Source organism: Sycon ciliatum, chromosome 13, assembly GCF_964019385.1.
Source record: "Sycon ciliatum chromosome 13, ocSycCili1.1, whole genome shotgun sequence".
NCBI classification, from domain to species: domain Eukaryota; kingdom Metazoa; phylum Porifera; class Calcarea; order Leucosolenida; family Sycettidae; genus Sycon; species Sycon ciliatum.
In genome coordinates, this window is record NC_088655.1 from 15885199 (window position 1) to 15906447 (window position 21249).

Below are 21249 nucleotides of genomic sequence, written 5' to 3' on the forward strand. Positions count from 1 at the left end.
AAAATACGCTCAGTGCTCTTTGCTTCAATTGTTCACAATTATCATCCTTTTTCTGAACTGGCTGAGCTGTAAAACGGAAACTATTTTCGTCCTTATCCTTGTCCACTATGTCCCTCTACTCATTATTCTTTTCAGCAAGCGAAACAAAAGGGAAATACATGTATGTTTCCTTATTTTCGTCCTCAATCTCACCTACACTGTAAAAGCAAGTTTTTTTCCTTTCTTTTTTTGCCTATCCCCGCTCCCGTATTCGTTTCCTCTTTTGACTCCTTGGCAAATTATGAATTATGTAACAAACTGCCAAATGCTTACTGAAATTGAGTGGTTATTCAAACCTAAGCAAACATGCGTGTTCCCATTTGAGAATATGGGGCAATATTAGGAACAAATCGCACGTGCTTTTAAGTCCCACTGCTTTTGGGCGCAAAAATACGGGGGCTGAAAATGACACCTTCTCCATTTTCACGTAACAATGTGATGTTTGCCGAAGAGGTAAAGATTGCGAGTTTCCTTGATAATAATACTATGTCACTATCATTATCCCATAGTCAATTTTTATAAGGCACTGTATTTGCCGGTGTACAAGGTGCACCTGAGCATAATGCGCACCTCCATTTTTGACCAACGCTTTGGCAATTCAACGTATATCTGGAGAATAAGCACTCAGCCTATACTTGAGTAAATCATGGAGTTTAGAGGCATTATTATATGAGCCCGGATCAGCGAAAACCATCGCTTGTGTTTGATATCAAGTTGATCAAAAAGTGACGTTGAAGTCGAGCAAAAGAAAAGTCGCGGACCTAACAACTACCCATCACCTTTCCGTCTTTTTTGTCACTAGTCTTTCTTTCCGCCTGACAAGCCCGTGTTTGTTTGTTTGTCAGTGACTAGCTAGCTAGGCAAGCCCCAGGCAAGTCAGGAGACACGGCTAGGAAACCCCACGTACCTGAGCTTAGCTGGCGAATAGGTACGATCGCGCACGCATCGCACACGCATCGATCGTCGTTGACGCCAATCACGACACGACATTTTTTGGTGATGACTGGAATGGCGATTGCTCATCAAGAGAGTCAGGTGAAAGCCGACGGAGCTCCAGAGGACCACTCTCTCCTGCTGCAAAGCGACTCGGCGAGGCTGCAGACTTCGTGTAGAAGAAAGCAGCGCTGATGAGAATGACGACGATTCGAGTGGATATTGTTGAACGATGAACGACTCCTTCACTAGTAAGTTTGTCGGATATCGACAGTGACGATGCAGAGCAAAGGCGTCTCGATTCACGACTGGAAGAGCAACGAGAGCTAGCGCCAGACAAGATCTGCTTCGTTGGCTGGGACGCTGAGCAACTTGAAACATTTATTGGGTCCATGCAGCAGCTCCCAAAAAATTCAAAAAATATGTTCCTGTAGGGTCAGGTAACCGTTATGTATCTGCACCTAGTAGATCTACGTACCTCATGCTCATGAGCCTGTGTGCTGAGCAGTCACAGCTACTGTGATTGCACTCCGTGTGTGCAGATATGTTTTCATGGAAGTGAAGGGCTTGGAGAGCATCAGTACAGAACCTGGTGTGGATGCAATATCCTGATATCAGCCCCTGGAACTTGGCCATATGCCGTTAGCTGCGCGATAGTCAGTGAAGCCAATGATTTACTTGGACAAGCCAGTGTCTGAGTACACCCCCAAGGACTATAAAATTCCTCCTTGTTAGCCGGCTGAGTGATGGCAATGCCTGACAGGATCAGACACATACCAACGCTCATACTTGCATCCAACACAGAAATGCCACTTCCAACATTCGCCATACAGCGATGTGGTGTACTGCATTTTTTGGTCACTTACGGTGCTGTGATTGATCTAAAATTTCTTGAGACTGGTTATCAGTGGTTGTGGATCAATTTGAAGCACAAAAATATTTTTGGAAAATTTTGCACATGTGATGGTTTTTGCTGATCCAGGCTCATATAGTACAGTCGAATGTCACTTATCCGGTCGCCAGTTATCCGAGCACGTCGGTTATCCGACAAGCCCGGGAGTGGTAATTGTATGACTCTCAACAGTAAAATTCTTTAAAAAATTTTTTTTTTAATATTATACGGTGTAATATGCATTTACTTGAAGTAGATGTGGTCAAGTATGCTAATATGTATGTGTACATGGAGCAATTCATGAATATGCATGAATATATTTGGGTATTGTGTACACAAATCAGTGAAATCCAGCCATATATGCACATTAAAAATGATATCAGTTATCCAACATATCCAGTTATCCAACATGCCTGTTTCCGATAAGTGACATTCGACTGTACCAACATTGACCAAGTTATCATACCACTATTAAACTGTGTACATTTGCATCCTATGGGGTGTTGTACAGTTTGTTTGTTTATTTTAGTTTACTTCGCCAAGTGAACAGGCATTTCTGCCTTCTCACCAGGTCCGAAGACCTAGTTCCGTTCATGCATTAACTCTTTGGTCAGTGACTGAGCGTGCACTGCGCAGCGCACCATATGCGCACATCGCGTCCATCCAAACTTGAACTGCTTTCAACTTCACCCCACTGCCTTCTCTACACATATCGATAGGCCAGCTACTAAGGGATCTCTGTGAACAAAATCAGGCAGATGAGATGTACGAGATCAGCTCTGCAATAGATTTTAGTATGCACTGTCAGCATAGGTCGAAATCGACTACGGGCACCAAAGGGTTAACAGTGTAGCTGGCAGACGACACCAACATGCGTGGATATTTGTTATGTATGACATCACGATATGTGTTATGTATGATTACGATACACCGGTATTGTGCATGCTGAGTTGAGATTGAGCAGGACATAACAATATTGTTTGCGCACGGTCAGAGACCCAGTTTGGCAAACGTTGAGACAGTTTGATACACATTGCATAAATACCCAAAGTGCATGCATTCTCATTTTTGGATCATAGTGCGCACCTGCGATTTGGGGCCTGAAATAGCGCATGAAAAGAGCGCAGCATACTCTGGTAAACACGGTACCTATACCAACACATTTGAAAGTTGTCAAAACATTCACATGGCCAGCAATCGAGGACATCTGAGAGTTGTAATTTTTGTACTCCTCCGAGGTGTGATTTTTGGCGTGCTGGGCCAAGCACAAGGAAACCATCTGCAAAAAAACTGCAGAAAATGGTTGTTGTTTGATCCTTTGGTGTAATCTTTGTTTCTAGTCGAAGCTAGTTGCTGTTTGGAGCAGAAACGCTGAAATTGACTATTTTCTGCATGTACTCATACATGTACTCATGTACTCAGTCATGCAGTCTCACTCGTATTTTAGCTCTTTTTCTGGAATGGATGCTGCTCTGCGCCCCTTGGTGAACATTTCCTGCGCTCGTGGAGCAGCTGAAAAGGACCACTGGTATGTCTGGTTCCTGGTTTGAAAGTGGAGAGTCGACTTTTGTGCCTTGAAAAAGGAGTAGAGAGCGATAAAGGTACGTCTGTGGCTTATTTTTGAGTGCTCCTCGTACATTTTTGATCGTGATAGAAATTCTCAGACCAAAGTCAGCGCGATGATGGCCGTACTGTTTTCTTGTGGATTTTTTAGTTGTTTCATCTCGTATCTATGTCAGTATCGTGATGGTGAAGTGGAGAGGGTGATTTTCTTCCTCTAGGCTTCGTTCGGCCGGCTTTGCTTCGTCCTCGTTGAAAAGTAATCCTGAAAAAAAGGTCGATTCGCAAAATTATGTTGATTTTGAATGTACGTGATGACATGCGATTGCTGGCTATGACAACAACGGTTTGATCAAGCGAATCCATTAAAACTGTTGTCAATGAAGAGGTCACTTACCTTCACTGCATTTACTCGGTGCTTGTGTTGTTGTGCGCTTCTTGCAAATAGTGGTGGTAGTTGGTGTAGTTCTTGTAGTTGTGGTGGCTGTTGATCTTGTTGTTCTAGTGGTGGTGGTTGATCCAGTTCTTCTAGTGGTGGTGGTTGATCCAGTTCTTCTAGTGGTGGTGGTTGATGTTGTTGTGGTGGTGATTGCCGGTTCTGATTCTGGTGCACAGTTATGCAGAAGGGAGAAGAAAGACCAAAGAAATACTCAGTCAGGTGAACATTTTGGTCACGTGATCAGTCATGTGTGAAGACAGCCAGTCGGTTTTAAAAACATTGACGGACACAACACAAACACCCGTGTACTTTGTGCCGACGTATACGCCTGTCGCAAGAAACGCACGCAAATCTGCAAATGCACTGGATGTGAACTCTCTTATAGCGGTGATAGCAGACAAGATCTGAATGAGACAGATCAAGACTAGCGCCAGATATCTGCCCAATCCGCACAACTTGCGAAGCCATGTGAATCGACCACCAATGCACACCTGGTCTACACCACACGGAGTACATCGGCATAGAACGGCCAAGACAGTTACCTATGCACACTCTACACTTGCTGGGGTAACCAATAGACAGCACGCTGCTTTGATAGAGGCAGACACTAGATGCACTGGTACCTTGAAGTGAAATTGGAGTTACTTTCCCAACCAGCCTCACACACACGCACGCGCACACATACACACACACGCACACACGCACATACACACACGCATGCACGCGCACACACACACACACACACACACGCACACGCGCGCGCACACACACACACACACACATACACACACACACACACATACCCACATACACACTTATCGGAAGCCAGCCCAGACCCTCTCTATGCTTGTTCTTGCCTAGGTCATCATGTATAATTATTCAAACTGATAGAAAAGGCTTTGACATACAGATATTATGGCATACACCAATGCCTATTTTGCCCTGCATTCTCATGTCAGTCATGTCTTAGGTCAACGCCAAAAAACCCATCCCCTCCCCCCCCCCCCCCCTTTATCTCTGCAGGACTGTGCACAAGTGTGTCCCAAGACGAAAAATATGTTTTAATAAGTAGCCAACAAATTTTGTGTACACTAGCTGTCCCCTATAACGCACTCTTGTTCCAGTTGACGCAATCACGTATAATTCATCCAAACCGCATCTCTGTGTGAGGAAGTTGGTGGCTCCCACACTGGAGCGCACACTTTTGCCGCCAACCTGACTTGCCACGTGACTGACTCACGACTCCTATTCTTACCACACGAGGATTCCATCGAGCTTTCCTTTAAAATATTATCGGCGAGGTCGCTACCACTATTTCATACGGATCTCTTTGGCAATCTCATTAATTTGGTGCCTTCGTGCTCAGTGCACAATGTGCAGTAATAATCACACACTGTGCAAAAAATGGAGTTGATTGCTGTTGTAGTTCAGTGCTTTTCAGTTGAGCACAGGATGCTATCTTTTTTCTGATGAGTGCCTTTTCAGATGAAACTCACACCCACCGTAAATCGACAGATTTTCGGCGCGCATAAATTTCGGCCTCCCGGGGCTAAAACACCTTAAGGCCGCATTGAAATTCCGGCCTGTACTGCTGCTGCCTGTATGCACTGTCACATTGAACCTTGCAAAGCAAAATTTCGACCGCAACAAATTTTCTGCCTAAAAAGCCCATTCCAAATATAGCAGAAAATAAGTATTGCCAGAATATTTGTCGACTTACAGTATCATAATCACAGATAACGAGTTCGGTTCTGTCCGTAGCAATGTATTTTAAATTCAGAGCTTTTCGGATTCATAAAAAAAGTGATCAGTTGGCGCTATTGCTAGCTGGTCCTGCCTATGAAAAGTCTACTAGAATATTGTGATTCTTGAGTTTCCAAATGGCTTTACTATCTTCATTCGATAAACCATCGTTTAGGTATTCCAAAACAACCCCACAACCAAACGTCTCCAAGTAGAATACTTATACCAACAGATCTGAAATTTGTCAGAGCATTCCGAGTAAAGGAGTCAATGTGTGTGACGACAAATACCACCCGAGTTGGCCAAATTTTCGATTTCGCTCAAAGCTTTGTCCTTTGTCCTGGGGTGGACCTTATTCACCGACTGTGACAGTTTGGTCCAGATACTCTTTGGATATTGGGCAAAATAATAATACATTGACTAAAATACGCACTGAAACAAGTACAAGAGCGAGGGATCACTGCTGCTCACAACAACACAGCGCAGCCAAACCAACTATAATTGCACACCGATCCAAGTTACTTTGTAATGCTTAGCCATCTAACTGTCGACAGGCAACATGCTGAGTCCCTGCAACGAATCGATCAATTCAGCCTGTCCAATGCCGGCCATTACAAGAAGCAATCTTCCAGTGGCAGTAGCAGCGAGGTTATGCCGTGAAATCTGGGCTGGATCACCACCATAGTTATGCTACATCATGGCTCCAAGCGCCCACAAGTGGTCTCGTATAAAGTTATCCTCTAAAAATCACTTGGGGAAATAATCAAATTTCGAACTCTCCAATGGCCATGCACTAGCCGAATCCAACCGCGTGCCAGGAGCGCACAAACGGAGCACCTCCATAATAATTATGCCTTGTCTCTCACTAACAGCACTGAGCCATCATGGAAATAATCCCCGTCCCTCGTAGAACATGGAATGAAGCTGTCACTTGCTAAACAACAGCCCAAAGTGGCGAGAAAGAAGAACTGGTCTACAACAGCAAATCAGCAAGGACTGCATCAGTAGCCCAATATGGCCCAGAAATGTCTCATGTGCACTGGGCAGCCAGTGCACACGAGTTTCACATGCGTGCCACGCTCCACCAAAAAATTCCTTTTAGGTTGCTGCGAGCCAACATACTTTGTGTGTATGCGCGTGGTTACATCACGCATTTTTCAGGCACCGGAGGGCCCCGCGGTCATGCCCCAAAGAGAACATAATTATTTTTTTCGATTCTTGATATTACCACTGCAGCAGCGCATACCTGAAATACTTGAGCGCACAACTGCTATGTCGTAATTTTCTATTTGTATGACGATACATCGATGCACATCCTGCAACGCTGCATGCTTCTGCATTCTATTTCCCATGTTGTGCTAACACATACGGACACAGCCTTCCACTTCTCCCCCTGCTTTCTGTTTTCTGAACTGAGACACTCTCTTCTGATTCAAATTCTTCTTGCTGATATGAGAGGAAAGCAAACATGCTCTGGGCGATACGAACTGTACCAACAGAGTTGAAATTGTATAAACATTCAAAACATCATGAAAGGATTGGGAGAGCTTTAAATTCCAAGGACCAGTCGGAGATGTGAAGTGCCTGAAAAGAGGAAAAATTCCAACCTCGTCAGGACTTGAAAAGAGGGAAAATTTCCACCCTCGGCAGGACTTGAAAAGAGGAAAAATTCCAACCTCGTCAGGACTTGAAAAGAGGAAAAAGTCTAACCTCGTCAGGACTTGAAAAGAGGTAGAATTCCAACCTCGTCAGGACTTGAAAAGAGGAAAAATTCCAACCTCGTCAGGACTTGAAAAGAGGAAAAATTCCAACCTGGTCAGGACTTGAACAGAGGAAAAATTCCAACCTCGTCAGGGCTTGAAAAGAGGAAAAATTCCTACCTGGTCAGGACTTGAATCCGTGACCCGGGTTTGAATCCTGGTGGGGTCGGCTTTTGTTTCTCTTTCAACCAGTTCACTTCACCGACTGATCATTTGAGTATCATTAAACAGTAGGTTTAGGTTTAAGTACCAATTCCAGTGTGCCACTGTCATTGAAAACATCACTCACATATGGTTGCTTGGCAGGAGGTTTGGAAGAAGCTTCCCTCGGATCAGATGAAGGGTGTCGTGACTTCTTGCCCTATGAGAGAAGAGACAGATATATATCACAGAGTTGCAGGTTTGCATTCTTAGGAAAATGGGCAGTGGACAAGAAGGGATCCTAGAGCATTCCGTGATTTTGGTGACCTTGTCAGATTTTTGTCAGTGTCAACCTATTCGGAGACGTGAACTATTTGTTTTTAACAAGGCTATATATGGATACAACCGGCAGCGCATCCACTGTTCTAAGACACCGCGCAAGGCAGGCCGAAAGGGTGCCAAGAACATATTCTTGTGACACAGGGAATAAAGGAAGGAAGGAGTCAGCTAATGAAGAGGGTGTGAAGCACTTAGGTGAAACGATGATATGTGTTTCAATCAGTCATATCTTCTGAAAATTGTAGTCAAGTTGCTGTCCTATGATCGGTGAAACCCGTGAAACTCAGAGTTACAGCAGAAACGCTTTTGATTCCTCTCAAGTGTGTGTTACGTAGTATTATGTGCTCGACTTGATGGTCTCTGCAAGAAGAGAGCAACTGGCGTGGTATACCCAGACAAATGAATGCCCTACGTAGATTCTAACTCACCGGATGGTCTTTGTCTGGATTCATGATTTCTGCTGTTGCTGTAGCTGTGTTAGCCTGGTGAATATATTGAATGTGAAAGGCACAAGGACAGACCGAGAGATTGTTAGCCAGATCAACTGACAGTCGTATCAATAGAGATTTACAAAACTGCGCCCCCCCCCCCCCTCCCGTCCCCTCCCCTCCCCCCTCCCCGTCCCCGTCCCTCACGACTACTCCTAGTTAGCCATCCATTACACAAACTAGTGAATGACTCCAAATCCACCCACCTATGCTCCTATACACCCCCCCCCCCCCCACCTAACTCATACCCCTACATAACCCCCCCGCTGACCACACTAATAGCTACTGATACCCCCCCCCCCGCCCATACCCATTGATAAATGCTAACACCCCCCCCCCCCCCCACCCTGACCACACTAATAGCTACTAATACCCCCCCCCCCCCCATCCATACCCATTGATAATGTTAACACCCCACCCCTTCCATACACCTAGATGACCATGCAGATAGGTGTTAATTATCACTATCCATCTCTGTTGTGCAATTTTTTAATCAGTATAGCGATGCTTTCTGATGAGCGCTGTGAGGAAGCTAATTCGATGCCCTTGTTTCATCATTCCTATTGTTGTTCTGCACATTACATTCCCATTATATTTCTTTGTTCATCACCGCTTTCTCTGGAATGTGTCCGTTACATCTAAATAACGCCTTCATAAAATGTGGTTTCAGCTGGTTCTGTATATTGCAATCCTTATTAAACTATTGTCACCTAGTATTGCTAACCGACCGTATTTGTCCGTATTTTTACGGAAAACGAAGTTTCGTCCGCAGTACGGATTTCAATCGAATTATCCCGCAAAAGCGAAAAAAATACGGTGTCTTCGAAAGCAGAGAAAAATGGTGCAGAAGACACCCATCCATGATCACGTGTGTACTATCAAAAATGGTGCAGAAGACGCCCATGCACGATCACGTGTGTACTATCAAAAATGGTGCAGAAGACGCCCATCCACGATCACGTGTGTACTATCAAAAATGGTGCAGAAGACGCCCATGCACGATCACGTGTGTACTATCGATCAATCCGAAATCTGATGATGCGGCAGAGTGCATGTAGCCTGCAGTGTGCTGTAAATGTGCATGTACTACGGTACACCGGTACCGACCTGCCGCAGTGACACGTGTGTTCAATCCTGAATGGGTCAACAGTACATGCTGCGCAAACTGCCCTGACTGCCGTCCTTTTGGTGTGACTCGTGCCGCAGTGCGCCATTTTCAGAGCTTGCACAAGTAGAGTGCAAGAGCTCGCAGGTCGCTCACTTTTCGATCGAGCAGTTTGTTTCGTGTTAAATGCCAGTCTTGGCCAGATCAACTAAGTGTACAAGCTGTGTGGACAGGAAATGGCAGGCATTTCAGTTATGACAGTGTGACAGTTTGTAGTCGTAAGCATGGATTCTGACGAGGAACCTAGGCGAGAAGCTGGTCCTCTTGGATTGAAGAAAAGGCCGAAAAAAGCTGCCGCTTGCTTCAAAGAGTCGTGGTCGCTACCGCCACGAGTAACGAAGACCAAGAGGGGAATTCACTTCGCTTTCTGCAAGCACTGCAACAGTGATTTCAGCGTTGGACACGGAGGTTTCAACGATATCATCAGTGGTGTATGAAACTCAACAACAGAATGGCCCTTGAGGAGAGGAAGTTAGCCTTAATCCTGGACAACTTTGCCGCTGGTCATTTGGAGTTGAGTATGAAGCCAGCAAAAAGACGTTGATAACTGGATAGCCTCATTTCTCTTTGCTGTTCAGTTGGCTCCATACAGGATGACAGTGTCTGCTTTAGAATTTCAAAGCAACCGGGCACACGGGTACCTGGAACAGCCCTTGCAACCGGGTCAGAGCTAGGTATGTTCAAGTGCAGCAAACATTGCACATGGACATCGGGGGAGTCGAAAATATATTTACTACTCATTTGTACAGAGGTCCAAAAAGTACTCTGGACATGTCAAGTATACTCCCAACCGGGCCACAAGTGACCCGGTGTTCTTTTTATCAAATAGGTTCAAATATCCCCCCCCCAACTGGGCCGTTGACTCGGCTGACCCAGCTCTGGAGTAGACACTGCATTGTTAGTTGTGTCCGCATGACGGCAGCAGATTCCAGTGGGCGAATTACATTTTAAACTGGAATATTTGGGAGCAGCAATGACTATCATTCATTCAAAACGAATAGAGCAGTTGGTGCATTGAGTCCAGCGGTGACGACTTCCTGAAAGTATCATCCTATATTTATCAGTTTTCATGGCAATCTCGATCACCAAACAGCTAACTGTGCATGTTCCAATACAATAGGTGACACGTTTCTCTTTGTCTCCGCCGCTAACGTCACACAACAATCACCAAAATGATAATCAGAATTACCTTGGTGTGTTCGGTTCAGATCTGATAGAGCGGTCTTCCGGAATTCTTCACGATTTGGCCTCCTCTCACTTGATGTGAAAGGACGGCGTAAGGAGTTATCTGTTTGGAATAGGATCTCTACCCTTGGTGAGTGAAACGAGGCGCTTGCTTAATGTGCAGTTGAAGTTTCTAGATGCGCAGAAAGACATCACAAGGAAATGCACGTGTATGAGTATAGTGGGAGAAAGAAATACTTCAGTACGCTGCAGTACAGGTGTGCAAAGTTGAACTCGGATGGTTAGCCCATTTAATTACGGTAAAAAAAGAAGAAGTCAGGTCGCTGAATGTCTCAGTACTCCTTGTCAGTTTTGTGCCATTTTGTCACACTCGCTGACTGTATATGATCTGGTTACGTTGGTGGACAGTTAGTCATAACTCGTAACATTTTGTCCTTCTCCTTTTTTACAATACAGGTGAAATTAACGTTATGGCCCAAACATGCACACAGTGTACAGTGCCTGTATTACAGAGGTTACCATACTGTAGAGCAGGAAATTTTCGGACGGAGATATTTTCGGACAAAGCCGAATTTCGACCTTTTGTATGGATTTTATTTTCGCACAGTGGTGTATGCAAAAAATGCACGTGCTTGCATGTGGTACGCATGTATAGTGTAGGTAACTTCACAGGAACAAATTTTATTAGTGCAATTAAGAGTATAATAGATGCAGACATGGCCAGACAACAACGAGTTCATGGACTTTTTAAGGATTTTTATGTTATTCAAAATTGATATTCGTGTTCCGCTCATCAGTGAATAGTATCGGAACTGAGGGTACTGTGTACAAAAAAGAACATTTTATAACAGCATGACTAAAAGTGTGAACAAAAAAGGAAATTTGCTTTTATGTAATGCTGTAGCACTTCCTTTTTTGTTCACACTTTTAATCATGCTGTTATAAAATGTTCTTTTTTGTACACAGTACCCTCAGTTCCGATACTATTCACTGACGAGCGGAACACGAAAATCGATTTTGAATAACATAAAAATCCTTAAAAAGTCCATGAACTCGTTGTTGTCTGGCCATGTCTGCATCTATTATACTCTTAATTGCACTAATAAAATTGCTTTCTCCACGCCGACTCTTTGAACAAATTTCAGTACGAAATTTATGTTAGTGCAAAAGAGATCGTGTACGAAATCGTATGAAAATAAATTCCGTCCGAAAATTTCCTGCTATACAGTACACATTATTTCTGACGTGACGCAAAAGTTCAGCTCGCGTTATTTGGCTCGCATGTCGAAAATCAACGCGAATGACCTGCAGCCGACGTCGAAATTTGGAGTTTTACGCCAAATTTGACGTGAAATTGCACGTCACGTCGGAAATAACGTGCATCTTAACCTCTGTATTGAGGAAATTCAATGATCCAACATTTAGCTCCAGTACATATGAAGCCCACACCGACAATGTTTCCAACTGGTAGCACTGCACTGCTAGTTTACTGAAGGTGTGCCATCCCTGCCCTCAGTGACCGGACCCGGGAGTCACTGATAGTGGACGTCACTGGATAGAAGTCTGGTCATCTTCACAAGCCCAGCATTACCCAGGAGCCAATCAGCATATGCATTTAGATAGCCTAGTCTGAGTTCAATCCACACGATCAACAGACAAAAGAGAGATTCCGCACTACGTTAAGTTGAGCAACGTTATGTTAGTGAGCGGGAATAACCCGTGAATTCGCGAGTTTGCTCTCCACTTACGAAAAGTTGTCTATGTAGAGTACGTAGATAGGGCTCTGATATTGTGGGTGCTACGTTAGAAGATTGGGGTGCAAATTTATGACTCCCTCCCCAGGTCGATCCAGTTGTACACTGCCCCGTTTGGAGGTGCCAAGGGCAGCCATGTGATTTGAACACTTCGTTTGGCGGAACACAGATCCGCATGCAGTTTACGCAAGACTTTCCGTAGATCGACTATGTTTTTTTTACTAACGTAATCACATTATGCAGAACCTCTCTAATGACTCGTCAATTTCACGTTGTCGGTACCGTGAAAGTCCGTAAATAAGTACCTGCCCGAAAGAAATACCCCCTTCATTCTTTTGGCTCTGTCTGTTGAAGTCAAGTCAAGCCCGATAAACATACTGCCCGAAATAAGTACCGGTACGGTGCGCACATGCAGCACGTAGCATGTACATCGACATGAAAATGACTTCTCCACTACACACAAGTCAGGTCCGAAAGTTAGTTCGTGCCCGAAAGTCAGTACCCGCCCGAAAGTTAGTACGGGTGTGGTCACTAAATTCGAAAGTAAATACGTACGTATTTACGGACTTTTACGGTAGTCGATACAAGTATGAGCTCATGGCAAGAAGACTGAGAGAAAGGCAGAGGGAGAGCCTCGTTCACAGCAAACTCAGATGCACGGCGTGATTTTATGTGGCGGTGCCATCTTTTGCCTGAGGACGATTTCTCCAGCCAATATGCTATTCATAGTCAACTGGGAATTCTTGGCCAGGCAGAAGGGATACATGGATGAGGGGAATAAGGCTTGTGGCTCTTGTGCCAGCCGCTATGGGACTTCCCCTCACCCCACCGCAAGACCGCTGGGTTATTCCAGCATAAAAAAACTTTTCAATAGTGTATCTCCCATGATGCGAATGTCTTCATCCTTTTCTCTTACAAGTTCACTTCCCCATCATTGCAGCTCGGTATTGTGTGCTATCTACCATATTTCCCCGAATATAATTGGCACCTTTTTACACTACACAACAGGGAAAAGATGGGGGGATGTGACTTACAATCGACCATGACTTTCTACTGAAGTGAATAATATCGAAACGATAATGATAATATGGACCTGGTAAATGGGTGCGACTTTCAATCGAGTGCGACGTACGAGCAGGGAACTGCGGTATATGATTACTTATCCCTCACTCCATATACACCCACAGTCCTAGGCATGCCCTTCCTTAGTGGTGTATATATTATCTCCATATACACCATTAAAGGAAATTGGCAGTAGTTGTCGGCTAGGAGCAAGCCATTAGGAGGCCACACACCGTGAATATGGAGAGGTATAAATATGTCCTGGCGGTGACAGTCAATTTTTTCTTCAGACTTTTCCCGTTTCTGTCTTTCCCTAAAACTACTCAAGGTATAAATATAATATTATTATTATAACAAAGGGACCAAGTGTATATCGAGATATATACACCAGTTATAAAAACCTCAGCTTCGCCTCGGTTTTCATACTGGTGTATATATCTCGATATACACTTGGTCCCTTGTTATAATCTATACATAATGCGGGGCTCAGGGATACAGAGAATCAGTACAGTGTATGTGTGTGGGGTGGGCAGGGGGGGGGGGGGGGGGAGGGGGAGGCAGATCGTCAATACAGTTATGAAATGTCTTCAACCAATTTGCATGTTACTGAGACATATACACGGAAAGACAATACCGTAAAATCCCGCCGGAGCGCCCCGTCTCTCCCATCCGCCCTCCCTGACTTCTTGCTAGGGAAGTGATTGATTGTATCCTCGTATGACTCTGTGATGCCGTACTGCAAGCGCGTGCTTGACCCCTTGGAAATGTACACAACAGTGCCCACCCTCTTGACCAGGGATCGCACAAAACCTGAGTTTTGACGGGTCTGACCGACTCCTGGCTCTTGACCGTTGGTCGGTGTACGAGATGCACGAATAGTTTTCGTAGGGTGAGTACTTTTTCATGTAGTACTGAATGCGGCAAGTAGGACTCGCCCATCCGCCCCTCCCCACCTGAACCTACTCGAAGCGTCGAGGAGGTAGGGGCGGTCTGGTGGGATTTTACGGTAATAGCAGAACAAGTTGGAGGTTTTCCGATTCTTAGAATAGTACCATAATCATGCATCTGTACGTTGTCTACACCAATCTAGCAGAACAAATCATAGATTTTCTGAACCAAGCGTTTGAACGCAACGTAGGTCAGCCACCAAACTTCATTTGTCAGGCAGTGGTAGTTTTCGTGAGTTGTACATTGATGATGTATTTTCTGCTTTGGTTCGTGGTAGATCTACGTTGCACTGCTGGGTTTTTTTGTATACTCAAAAGTTGTCTTAAGAAGGGAAATCTGCTATCCCTTCAGTTGTTTGGCATTAATCCCCGTGTTAGCGCTAAGAATGATGACTTGTTTCTCTTTCATACGTTCGATGTGTTAGTGCTATTTTTCATATTCGTGCTGTATTTGACCCACAGCGTGCAATGGTTGCGCTAAACCGTTCACACTCACTTGCGGTGTGATGTTTTTTATGTCCTGCAATTATTTCACGCAGAAAGTTGTGGACATCACATCACGCAACTGCATTATGAAGAAAGGGGGTTGTCAACCGACAACCGCTCTATTCAGTTGCTATTCACAATCTGCGCATGCACTGCATTGAAAATTCTTTATTGTGGTATTGAAAACATTAATGACGTTTCGGACCAGTCACTCATCGTCAGAACAAGATCCAAGGGGCGAACTTGGCCTTCTTATAGCGAAAGCAAGCAAGAGCGTATGTATGTCCATGTACAGAAAAGACACAAAACACACAATGGCCGTATGATCAAACTCACAATAAAGAATTTTAAATGCAGCGCATGGGCAGCTTGCGAATAGCAACTGAATAGAGCGGTTATCACTTGCCAAACCCCCTTTTCTTCGATTCTTTTGCCTATGAAATTGGTCATTTCGCTTTATTCCCTGTATGAGCCCATGTTGAGAAGGAAACGAACACATTTGGTTTAGAAAGTTTATGATTTGTTCTTCTAGACCGGTGAGGACAATGGATAGATACAGGACTATTGTACTATTCTAGGACAATAATAGCTCCGCATTTCCTGACAGGAGCTGAACTAGAGCGTTCCAACGCAAGTAGACGACAAAATCAGCACTAAAGGAAACTGCAATCACCAAAGAAGCGTTTTCCGGGGTGGTCATAAACTGGCTCTTCAGCAACACCGTCATCTTGCTCTGTGCATGGTATTTGTCATGCCTATGCCACACGGTAGAGTGCCAAGCGCTGAAATCTACTGTGCGAATGCATGCTCACTAGGCTCTTCGAGACATGGCAACACTGAGGCCATGTGGGAATGTAACCAGCTGACCAGCTATTGGCAAGTCTGGTATCTTTGTCCGCGTGGTAAACACAACCTGTATGTGGCCTATTGTAGGTTCTTTTGAACAGCTTTTTGGGCTCGTTTTGCCACCATGACAATTTGTTCTACCATGGATTGGAGTCAAATGTGTACTCGTATGTATTACAGGATATTAGCCTTTGTGATGAACGTCGGCTTATGCTTCAGGGTAACTGACTGACTTGACCAATAGGGAACAAAACACCGTGATTGTGTTGCTCTTGATCCATGAAGTGTCGCTAATACGTTTTTGGTCACGAGTCATGACTGCACATGCAACATTCGCATGTCTACTCCTTGGTTGCAAGGCCAGCACCATACATGTCCAGGGTAGTAATAGTATGTAGTAGTAGGGTGAAGTTCGAAAAGACTTAAATAGACGACCATAACATTATGTCCAAATTCAATAATGGGAGTAGTAAGTCTTGGCACTACTCCCATTATTGGATTTGGAAAAGAGAACATCCGAAGGCAACAATCTATTACTTTTCAGATGCATCTATGATAAATGTTTCTTATTGTGAAGTGTAGACGGGGGAGTATTTCAAAAGGGTTTTTTTAGTACTCCCTGTTGTAGACAATACATCTGTTATATTCGCTTTCATGTTATTGGGTTCTATGCCCGTTTGAATTTGCGAATCAAAATAAATACAAACAAACAAACAAACAAGTGGCAATAGCAGCCAAACGGAGAGGGACGATGAACAAGCACACGAGCCGAAGTCGAAACAGTGTTCTCACCTGTGTGGTTGTTGTCGGATCGATGTTGATGTGCTGTGCTGTGCTGGCCGAGTAACGAAAAGTTACTTTCTTCAACGAATTTCTGGCTTTGGGGGTGACGATGGTCGTCGTCGTCGTGCGTGTATCTGCAAACGGGAATTACTGGAACTGAACAGCGACCGAGCTCGCGAAGGCCGCCGCCGCGCTTGCTCACTGTACGGGAATCCCACAGCCATACCTCGTACGCACATCCCGTAGATCCCGTAAGCCGTATGAGATGAAGTACGGAAATACTTTTTTCATGATAAATAAATACAGTATACTAGTAATCAATCAGTAAAATCCAAAGAAACCGCTAGAAGCAGTACGGAAATACTTGACGGATGACAACAGGCGATACCGATGTACAGCTGTTCAAGAAGAACGGGTCAGTTATATTCTCGCTTGAGCGCAGTGCAGGCTTTCTGTTCACCAAACTACGGCCCGGGTGTGCAGGTTTTCGTTGCTGCGTCCAGAAGAACGAGAGCCTGGAGTGCACAAAGGTGTTCCGCCATCACCGCGTGTTTCGTCATGACTGCCTGCCTAGCCTCTGGAGGGTATCCTACGGGTAAGTGTACGGGATACGACGGACGGGATTGCATACAGAATGCTCCACGCCCGGAAGCTCCAGACTTGGCCCGAGCCAAACGACCACTACATGCAACGACTACGTGTAGAGTAATTCTTTGTTGCCATCTTCACTACTACATTGTACTACTACCGGTACTTGCTTTCGTGGAGTGTGGCTGGTGAACTGTTCGTGCTGTAATTATCTGCAAGCGTCGTGTGGTCTCGTCGGCCGGTCAAATGAAAAACCTATCACTACGTGTACAGTGTAGCTACTAACTTCCAGCTGAACAGGAGTCGGAAAATGCAACAGCGATACTTTAGCAAACTAATACTTAGTTCTTGTTGCTCGTAATGCAACTCCAAGCACTGGACATTTTCTTGCAACATCACCACTCATGCCTGAGTCACGGGTGCCTGGCACAGTGGCAGTGATAACATCCTATGTCGAATGGCTACAGGTCACGACAAGGAAAAGGAGATGAAGTAGGGCTAGGTCCCCTACTTCCAAACAGACGTAACAATGGAACACACTTTTCTGAGCGGGAGCGAACGCAGTAAGAGAAAGATTCATACCCTCCTCAGCATATTCTGCTTGGGACCGTAGTTAGGCTTCGCAATGGCGGCAACACGGCTAGCTATAGCTAAGCTTGGATAGCGACGAAGTGCAAAAAGTGTGTTACATGTATTGTTACACACAGTGTCATTGTGATAGCAATGTAGCTCGGGCTGCAACATGGGACAGTCAGCACAAGAGTACATAACCCGGCCGTCGGCCGGTGCACTCTTGCTGATACCAACGGTCTGGTGGGAAAGGTGTGAAGACGAAGAGAAACACTGTACTGTACTATCTTGCTCTACATGATTGCAGAATCTTGATTGCAGTCTGCAATATTAATTTGTAGTCTGGTGCATTCAGACATGCATATGATAGTGTCAGAAGTAAGTTAGTTCACGAAACCCCTCACACTCACAAGTAGTTGACAACTTCAGATCCAAAACACGATCACGGTGAAAACTTGGTTCACACTACCGCAGGTCGTTTTTTCGGTCGATGCTCCCACACACAGCAAGGGGCAAGAAATCGGCCGCCTGTGTTGGACGAGTAGTAGGACAACCTGTTCACAGACAACGGCAAACGATTTCGCTTGTCGTCTTGTCCCTGCACACGTAGATCTACACATGAACACCTAGACCGATACGCGTAGACCAGGGAGGTATAATACGACTCCCTGGCGTAGACCATGCATGGTACCATGGTGCTACATATTGTATTGCTATTACTCATGCAGTCATGGTACAGTCTGTATCGGCTATAGCGTACCCTTTTGATTTCCGTGATTTTATCACTATAACCGATGCATCACTATATGCGATACGATCGATTTTTTTCGAGCGACACATGAAAGGCAAGGAAATACTTCCAGCATGGCGTTTTGACAAATGAGCATGCTGCATAGTTGACAGTGCCCGCATTTCCATAAAAAAATTCTGTTATGTACATGTACATGTGTCACTATCAAAATAAGCAACGTGAAGAAAGTAAAAAAATAGGGCCTTTGATATTATTGCAACATGTATTTTAAAGTTATCACTATAGCCGATTATAATGTAGTGTGTTATGCATGTTTTGATTCTATGTTGCCATCATAATATCCGATATATCATTACATCCGATAATATTGGTTATAGTGATATTTGTACTGGATAAAATACGTTTTGCTTTTGATATTTCTTACCAATATCACTGTAGCCGATATATTCTTATATCCGGTCACTCTATAGCCGATACAGACTGTACTTTGTAGTGCACGGTAGACGCTAGAGCAAAATGACATTTTTTACTCGAGCTACATTGCCAAAGGCGTGAAAAGGGCTAGCGTCTACTGCAAGTAGTAAAGCTGGTATGCATGGTAGACAACATGAATCATGTACAATGTAGTTCCTCCACCAGCTGATTGATCATCGCATCTTCACCCTCACTTACTTACGGAATTCCACCACAAAGCTCAGTCCCAAACAGGTCGATTGGGCACAGCATAGATCTACACGTACATGATTGTAGCATTGTAGGTAGATCTATCGAAGTACACATGTGATTATAAGCAGTTTGTCGCACATTCGACGCTCAAAATTATACTTTTCTGCTCCCGGGCCCGATCCCACGTCCAAGCATTCGCCTGTTTTCTGCTCGACCCGACAAAAACCTTGATTCTCCTCGAAATTCTGCCTGCATATGCGGCAGATCCCTAATAGTAATACTACGTTAACGCCGAGACCATAGGTCGGTGTTGTGGGCTTGCCTCACCAGCAGTCCAGCACAGGCTTGGTTTGCAGTCCCTACTATTTAGAAGATAGGCTTTTTGAGTTTTGGTTGTGTGCGAGCGCGCATTCGTAAAAAAACTGCTTCAAAAAATGTGACAGTTTAGCCGCTGGGAAAGTCCGATCCTCGCTGCAGGACGCAGGTGAGACATTTCACAACGCGTTGTCAGATTTGACTGGGACACTGAGCACAACGTGCCATCATAACGACATAAGACTCATGGTTTAGGTGAAGCAACACTTATCCGGTAGGTCTACACCCTTCATGCTTCATGTGTTTGAGCTGAGAAACTTCATGTAGGGCATGTCATTCAGTGTGCTACTCAATGGCAAACTGTTCAAACCTCTTGACATCCACTTGACATCCACCTGTCTACGACTCGTTGTCTCCAAAGTCCAGACTACAGGACAGTTTCGCCCATGCCATGGCCAGATCGTCACTCACCGGTGACCGTGACAGGATGCTACTTCTTTACTAGAAGTAGAATTACTAGAAAGGGCCTTGTATCCAGCTCCAGTTGCGCGTGCAGTTCAAACGTTGTCTGTTGTGATGGGAACCATTTGAAACACTGACTTTTCACGTCCGGTAGCAGAGACACGTCGTGGGTCTGCCCCTGGACTGTTGGGGCTAGTACTTAGTAGTCTGATGCGCAATGCCATGATTGGCCTTGTGGACTATGTACCAGATGTACCACGACGTGTATTTAGTAGGCCTACACACGAGTCATGACTGTCTGTAGACTGTAGTGCAGACCATGGACATGGTAGACTAGTAAGTAGTATAGTATAGTGTAGTGTAGTGGATCCACACAAGACGTCTGTCTGCATGTCTGTCCAGTGACTGTGTCCTGTCCGTGATTCAGGCCCACCGCGGTATTCGAACTCGCATGCACTCACACTTGAAGTCTACAGTCGCATAGTAGATATTATTACTAGCAAACATTCACCATAACGTTTGTGGATAGATCTACTACAGTAAACTTGACTCCTGACTTGAGAAACGCTTGTTCGATCGGCTGGTGAGTTCCTTTTTGCATTTCCACAACCTCCTCGCCGGATCTACCGTGGGGTTGTTGCTCAGCACGCAACTGAGTCTTGAGACGGCGTGTGCGTGCTATAAGGTTAGTTGGAAGGGGTGATTCCTGGATAATCCAAGACTCGTGTAGCGTGTCCGCAGGCGGTTACATCGCGCTTCATTTCTCGCAACATTTGTCTCGTCGAGTGGTGGACCTGCGGGCCGCACAATCGTAGTACTTGGAATTATCAGCGACACGTTCCTTCAGTCAAGGTTCGCGGCTCGTGAGGGACGCACCTAGTTTCCAGCGCCTTGGCTAGATAACAATCTTCCTGAGCGACCCCGGAAAAGAAGGTATAAAGAGTCTGCTGTTGCAGCGAAGATAGCCAGATCAGAAAATTCCTCTGCACAATGACCGGGATGAATGCTTTCTGGTGAAAACTGCTTGCGTTTCATCAACTGCCACCGTCATGTCTTCTTCGAGCAAAGAGGACAGTAGCGAAGCGGCCCAGGCGAGCAACGCGGGTGCCGAGTTCCTTGCCTTGGTGAAATGTGGAGATGAGCATGCAGTGACTGCGGAGCTCGGCAAACATGGCACGAAGCTGTTCGACATGGCCGACAAGGTACGTAGGGTGACAGTCACACAGCGGGAGTGCGTGAATGATGATGCTCTGCGAATGAATGATATTGCCAAGTACAGTCCTTCTCAATGAAATCCAGTCGCAGCGCTCAAGTAAGTTTGCGCCTTGCATCATT

At 45.1% G+C, this 21249-nt stretch overlaps 2 protein-coding genes across 2 annotated transcripts in view; one reads left to right on the forward strand and one right to left on the reverse strand.

The window, feature by feature from the left end:
• The window catches only part of LOC135829212 (uncharacterized), a gene marked incomplete in the record, with an annotated part of 78857 nt that extends 62020 nt beyond the window's left edge, over positions 1–16837 (reverse strand). Inside the window, 5 exon segments of the mRNA XM_065341617.1 lie at positions 3822–4028; positions 7656–7727; positions 8275–8328; positions 10689–10856; positions 16572–16837. Coding sequence (XP_065197689.1) covers positions 3822–4028; positions 7656–7727; positions 8275–8298 — 303 coding nt within the window.
• A 3603-nt stretch (positions 16838–20440) lies between these two features.
• The window catches only part of LOC135829650 (ankyrin-1-like), an 11990-nt gene continuing 11181 nt past the window's right edge, over positions 20441–21249 (forward strand). The window contains exon 1 of the mRNA XM_065342043.1: positions 20441–21116. Coding sequence (XP_065198115.1) covers positions 20964–21116 — 153 coding nt within the window. The 5' untranslated portion in view covers positions 20441–20963. The remainder of the gene's footprint in view (positions 21117–21249) is intronic.